We start from the raw sequence: 6,746 nt of genomic DNA, 5'->3' as shown, positions 1-6,746 counted from the left end.
CTGTGAATTACTTAGTAAGTAATTAAATAAGTGATTTTAAGACAATTGATGTATGGATGACTCATAGTGAAGACTGGTTTGTGCAGATAACCAACAATTTACGACGTTTGGAATGAGACCTAACGTGAGTAAAATAAATAAATAATTAATCAAGAAGACTATTTGATACAAAGATATGAAGAATGATCTGAAAGGTTATATTGGGAAATTATAACTTTGTATCTGACTACTTTCCCTGGTGCCCTCGAATTCATAGTTAATTAGTTTACGTTATTAAACCAGTTGATCGCGTTAATCCCTAATTACAGGAATCTTTGATGTAAACTATAAGTCTCAATTTAATGATAGCAAAGACACAAACTGTAGTTGGTCAACAAGTGATAAACTGTTCCACCAGACCACATGTGTTTACCAGGACACACAATAGTCCACACCATATGTGTTTTGGACAGTGAGTTTTACAGTTTAGGTTGGTCCCATATCCATTCCTGCAAGTAGATACATCAAGCTTGTGATCTACTAACTTGTGAATCATTGCAGTTTGTCTGGTTCTGTTTTGGACCCTGTTTTGTAATATGGTGAGAGGTAGCATGTTTTGTTGTAGCTCTGTTATTGTAATGGTGAGAGGTTAGATGTTTTGTTGTAGTCTCTGTTATTGGTAATGGTGAGAGGATTAGCAGTTTTGTTTGTGGTCTCTGTTATTGGTAATGGTTGAGAGGTTAGCATGTTTGTTGTAGCCTCTGTTATTGGCAATGGTAGAGTGCAGATTTGTTTGTAGCTATGATTGTAATGTGAGAGGTTAGCATGTTTTGTTGTAGCCTCTGTTATGGTAATGTGATGAGGTTAGCATGTTTTGTTGTAGCCTCTGTTATTGGTAATGGTGAGAGGTTAGCATGTTTTGTTGTAGCCTCTTAATTGGTAGATGGTGAAGAGGTTAGCATGTTTTGTGTAGGCTCTTAACTTTCTCATCTAAATCATATTCATGATTCTGCATTTAATCATGGCACTCCATCAGGATCATTTAGTAGTGTTTAGAAAACATGTTATTACTCCTCTTAGACAGAAAACACACTCCAGCATAATCCACCATTTAATATTGGTGCAAAACATAACCAACAAAACAAAACCAAACGCAACCAAAACAAGTTTGAGTCACAGGCTTGATGTAGTCATTGGTTCAAGGATATCTGACTAAAACTATATATTTGACTACTTAATACACTATGAATTGGCAGAATACTTTGACTTCTTCAAATAGGGACGAGATACATAAAGTGCTTTTATTTCTAAAAATGGTGAACAGATATGTATAAAATACCTCAAATAAAAGGTGACATTATATAGCTGTACCTCATAAAAAAATGATCTCAAATTCTAAAATGTTGGAGTATAGAGTCACATTTAAAATGTTAGCTTCACTGTCAAAATAGAATGTGTGGACTGTATACGTCAATACCCCAATCGAAATCGGATACCTCACTGTGCTGTCTTTATTGACGTGATACTTGCTCTTAATTAACTCTTGGCTGGTCAGTCTACTGCAAATAGTTTGGCTATATTTTCCTCTTCATCAACAAGCATACTTGATAATTTGTCATTCAATAATGATACATTATTTCTGAATAGATATGCAGGTTTCAGACACGATGATAGGTGAAAATATTTGAAAAAAGTATAACTGCCACTACTTTTCACCGCACAAAAATCAGTGGGATTTTAATATTGATTGACTGCTTTAGCATGTCATGCTGTCTCAAGAGCACATAGGAACTATCGTTGGCTCATGCGTGTGTTCTTCTGGTCAAACATATCACTGGGATCTGGGTGTTAACAAGATTCCACATGTCGACATTACTATGTTACTGACAACGGAGGTTAATCAGTGCCTAACAGAGTCTTCCAGTATATATTTACAGTGGCGAATTCCTAACATCCACAGTAATTATGACCCTGTCTGACATGTGTATTATCATATCTGTTTGGGCAGGACCTGGAGCCTTAGGGCTTCACTCCTAACTCGCCGATTACAAATCTTGTCTACTAAACGATTCACAATGCGCATTCGCAGTATACTTAGCGATTGGCCTCAGTTGCTCGAGTTCAAACCCTCAGGATCCTTGACTGCTAAGCGAGAAGGCTGTGAGCACTGGAGTTAAACAATGACCTGAGATTCAGGATCCTCTACCTAGCCAGAGAAAGTCCGACGCCATTTCAAGTCTTTTATCAATCAAGTAGCCTTCTCTAGTTTTCGATAGTAGGTGACTAGGACCTAGCATGCTCGACATCAGTCCTTGGCAATAGAGGAGACTTCAGGGAATCATATTTACTCACCACCACAAGCCTGAGTGTTCTTTTAAACTGGGTAGGAGTCGATATAGATAGCGGTTCGGGTCTGTTCCTTGTAGATATTTTTGCTCAATCTTATCAAGTTATAAAACTGTGTTTCTCACATAAGATATCCAGGGGGCAATTTCTCGATTTGTCTATTGAACCAGACAACCACTGCCCAATTAGAATCTAACCCACTCTACCATATGGTTTAGTTGACGAAATGATAGGAGGCATACATTCTATTACACTTGCATAATCCGTTTCGACCATCTACACATAATTCTCAAGCCAGAGTTATTCAAATATGAAAACATGTACACTATTCGGACACTATGTCTCAATTTTAACAAGAGGCTATTACAGAGCGAATCATGCTCACCTGCTCACAGCACTAATATCAAATAAACAGAGGCTACTCATTACATAACATTCTTAACCTCTTAAACAGCTACCGAATAACTAGATAGGCTACTAGTATAACAATATACATATATTTTTTAACTGTCTTACTCAAATGGTATTAACCATCTACATCTAGTTGTCTACGTACATTCAAACCCCAATGTTTCGTAAGAAAGTCTCCTACTTCATCTCGACTAAATTTCAACTCCAATTATACATGTGTAAGTTAAGCATAAGTCTCAATAAGGGTATACAGTTTATGTTCTAACTCTGCGGTATCACCATATTCCATGCCTGCCCAATAGACTAGATCAGATCTCTAACGAACTCATATGAACATATTCTGACTACATACACTCTTGCGTCTGAAATGCCTAATTACGCTAATATACATTTTTCTTACTCATTGAAACAATTTTTGGTTTTAGAGACTGACTGTCTTCTTATCCCTATAGACAAACTCTGACACTATATATGTATCTATCTATCTCTATATTATATATATTATTATGTCCCTCTCTATTTTCATGGCACGCTCCATTACACAATTACACTATAGTAGATGTCGTACAGTATATAAACAAAGAACATGTATGAACTCTCAGAACTGCTTTCTGAACACTTCTACATTACTCTCTATGTCTTATGCTACCGCTACAGCAAAAACTGATATTATGCTAACAACTTAACTCCAACCTGACTACCATCAATCGGAGAAACCAAAGGCTTACAATGAACGAATGAGAAAGTATATAGGCACAAAATATCATAGTGTTCATTGTATATGGAATCGACGTGAGCTCATCGGCTATACCATGTCTCATTAGTATGTATATAAGAGAGTCTAGGCTGCCTACTTAATGTAATCGATGAAGAAGAGGATCTTATGTATAATTTCTGTTATGCTCACCTCTGGTTTTACGAGTAATTTAGAGTCGAAGAGAGCTACCGAGGTGTAATATAGACATGTTGTTATGCAGTTGCTAGCCTCTGCCTTCATTTGCGTAATGCGTGAGCAAGTTTTTACACGCACAATAAATGCTATGTGTGGAGTCGTGCTGATAATTCTCAACAAACGCATGTAATGGGTTGTCTAAAACCGATCTCACCTTATGCTTATGTATCCCTAATATGCAGAGGGTGTAGTCTGCGTTGTTCTATTGGAGGCTCCTTTAGTAGTCGCCTGTCAGATTGACTTTCTCCTTCGCGTTAAGCATGTTTTGTTGTAGCTCTCTTTATTGGTAATGAGTGAGAGGTATAGCATGTTTTGTTTGTAGCGCTGTTATTGGTAATGGGAGATGTGTCTACGAGCAATGTTTGTTTGTGTAAACACTCTTTGTTCATAATGGAGTGAGCAGGTTAACATGTTTTTGTTGTAACCTCTGTTTAGTATGATAATGGTTGAGAGGTTACATGTTTTGATTGTATCCTCTGTATTTCGGATTAAGCCTGAGAGGTTAGCATGTTTTGTTGATAAAGTCCTTCTAGTTATTGTCAATGGTGATGAGGTTAGCTAATGTTTATGTTGTTAGCCTCTAGTTATGCTTCAATGAGATATGAGTGAGAGAGGTTGATGTTACAGAAAGAGTCTAGTCCGTCATGTTTTTTGATTGTTTACTGTCACTGCTAACTGATTACAATTTTGGTAATGATGGAGAGGCATGTTTTGTTGTAGCCTCTGTTATTGGTAATGGTGAGAGGTTAGCATGTTTTGTTGTAGTCTCTGTCATTGGTAATGGTGAGAGGTTAGCATGTTTTGTTGTAGTCTCTGTTATTGGTAATGGTGAGAGGTTAGCATGTTTTGTTGTAGCCTCTAACTTTCTCATTCATGATAAATTCATGATTTTTCTCAATCATGGCATCATCAGGATTCATTTAGTAGTGTTTAGAAGCTTGTTATCTACTCACTTAGAAAGGAAATTACTCCAGTAATCATCCACCATTTTAATATTGAGCAAAACACAACCAAAACATACTCCAAATACAACCAACGAGTTTGAGTCACAAGCTTGATGTAGTCATTGTGTTCAAGGAATATCTGACCAAATACTCAACTGATGACTTTGTCACGCCCTGACCATAGTTTGCTTTGTATGTTTCTATTTTTGTTTGATCAGGGTGTGATTTGGGTGGGCATTCTATGTTTGTATGTCTAGGTTTTTGTATTTCTATGTTTCGGCCAGGTGTGGTTCTCAATCAGGGACAGCTGTCTATCGTTGTCTCTGATTGCGAATCGTACTTAGGTAGCCTGTTTTTCCACTGTTAGTGGTGGGTAGTTGGAATTTCTGGTTAGTGTTTGCAGGACTGTTTCAGGTTTTCCTTTTTGTTATTTTTGTATTCAGTGTTCAGTTCCTTATAATAAAGATGAACACGTATCCCGCTGCATTTTGGTCTCTTCTTCCGATGAAAGCCGTTACAGACTTCTTTAATACACTGTAAGTTAATTGGTCAGAATACTTATGACTTCTTCAAATAGGGGGACAAGATACATAAAGTGCTTTAATTTTTCTAAATGGTGAAACATATGTATTTTAATTTTTTAAACCTTTATTTAACTAGGCAAGTCAGTTAAATAACACATTCTTATTTTCAATGACATCCTACTGGAGAACAGTGGGTTTACTGCCTTGTTCAGAAGCAGATCGACAGATTTGTAACTTGTAAGCTCTGGGATTTGATCTTGCAACATTCTGGTTACTAGTCCAACGCTCTAACCAATAGGCTACCCTGCTGCCCCATATTAAAATACCCTCAAATAAAAGGTGACATAATATACGGTTACCTCATGTGAAACATTTGATCTCAAATCTAAGATCCTGGAGTATAGAGACACAATTAAAATGTTAGCTTCACAGTCAAAATAGATATGGTGTGGACTGTTTACTCAATACAATTTAAATCTGATTACTCACTGTGTCTTCTGACTGATACTGCTTTTTAAACTGGTCTGGTCAGTCTACTCAAATATTTTTTAATATGCATCTTTCTATCTACAAGCAATACTTGGATCATTTGTCATTTCTAATAATGAAACATTAATTTATGAATAGATATGGCAGGTTTCAGGACACTGTATCCGAATATATTGAAAAAAGATACTGCCACTATTTTCACCACCAAAGAAAATCAGTGTGATTTTAATATGATTTGACTCTTTGTCAGGCTGTCAGGCTGTCTAGTCAGAGAGGAAGGCTGTGCCTCTCTGGTCTCAGCTCTGAGGTCAAACCCAACACATTATTTGTGCACGGGTTACAGTGTAAGCAGGGAAAGCTAAGCGTAACATTTAATCCCGTGTGGCTCAGTTGGTAGAGCATGGCGCTTGCAACGCCAGGGTTGTGGGTTCATTCCCCACGGGGGGACCAGGATAAATATGTATGAACTTTCCAATTTGTAAGTCGCTCTGGATAAGAGCGTCAGCTAAATGACTTAAATGTAAAAATGTAAATGTAATACAACCTGTATGTCTTCTGTGTTGGCAGACTCACTAGCTGTAAACTCAGAGACACGTCCTGTAAAGTGTTGGCCTCAGTTCTCAGTTCAAACCCCTCACACCTGAGAGAGCTGGATCTGAGTTGAGCGACAATGACCGGGATTCTCAGGAGTAAGTGCTATTGCTGAACTGGGATCCCCACTGTAAATGAGGCTTGAGGGCAGTATTCCTTAGGTAAATTTCAACAGTGATACTGTTCCAGATCCAATGTGTTTCCAGAACATGTCCCACCTATGTGTTATGACAGTGACTTAGCCTTAAATTTGTCGTATATTCGGCTTTTGGATTTAGATAGAATGTGTTTAATATTAGGCACAGTCAGAATGTCATCCTTTCTTTAAGGTATTCATACTAATTTTTCGTTATAATTTAAGCACTTTTTGTTATTAGTTCTCCATGAAAGTCATATTAATTTAGGACAAAGTAATTTATCAAATGTTGTAGTTTTGCCATATTCCACTTTGCCGGCATGATGACTCAGGATTGTGTCTACTAACTTGTTGAATTCATTTGCAGTTTGTTT

The 6,746-nt window shown here is 37.2% G+C and overlaps 1 protein-coding gene across 1 annotated transcript in view; it reads left to right on the top strand.

The window, feature by feature from the left end:
• The window catches only part of LOC112077774 (NLR family CARD domain-containing protein 3), a 39,492-nt gene extending 33,183 nt beyond the window's left edge, over window positions 1-6,309 (top strand). The window contains exon 10 of the mRNA XM_024144220.2: window positions 6,213-6,309. Coding sequence (XP_023999988.2) covers window positions 6,213-6,309 — 97 coding nt within the window. The remainder of the gene's footprint in view (window positions 1-6,212) is intronic.
• Window positions 6,310-6,746: the final 437 nt, after the last annotated feature.

This window comes from Salvelinus sp. IW2-2015, unplaced genomic scaffold (assembly GCF_002910315.2).
Source record: "Salvelinus sp. IW2-2015 unplaced genomic scaffold, ASM291031v2 Un_scaffold4909, whole genome shotgun sequence".
Taxonomy (NCBI): domain Eukaryota; kingdom Metazoa; phylum Chordata; class Actinopteri; order Salmoniformes; family Salmonidae; genus Salvelinus; species Salvelinus sp. IW2-2015.
The sequence above is the reverse complement of the archived record's forward strand: the minus strand, read 5'-3'. Positions and strand labels throughout refer to the sequence as shown.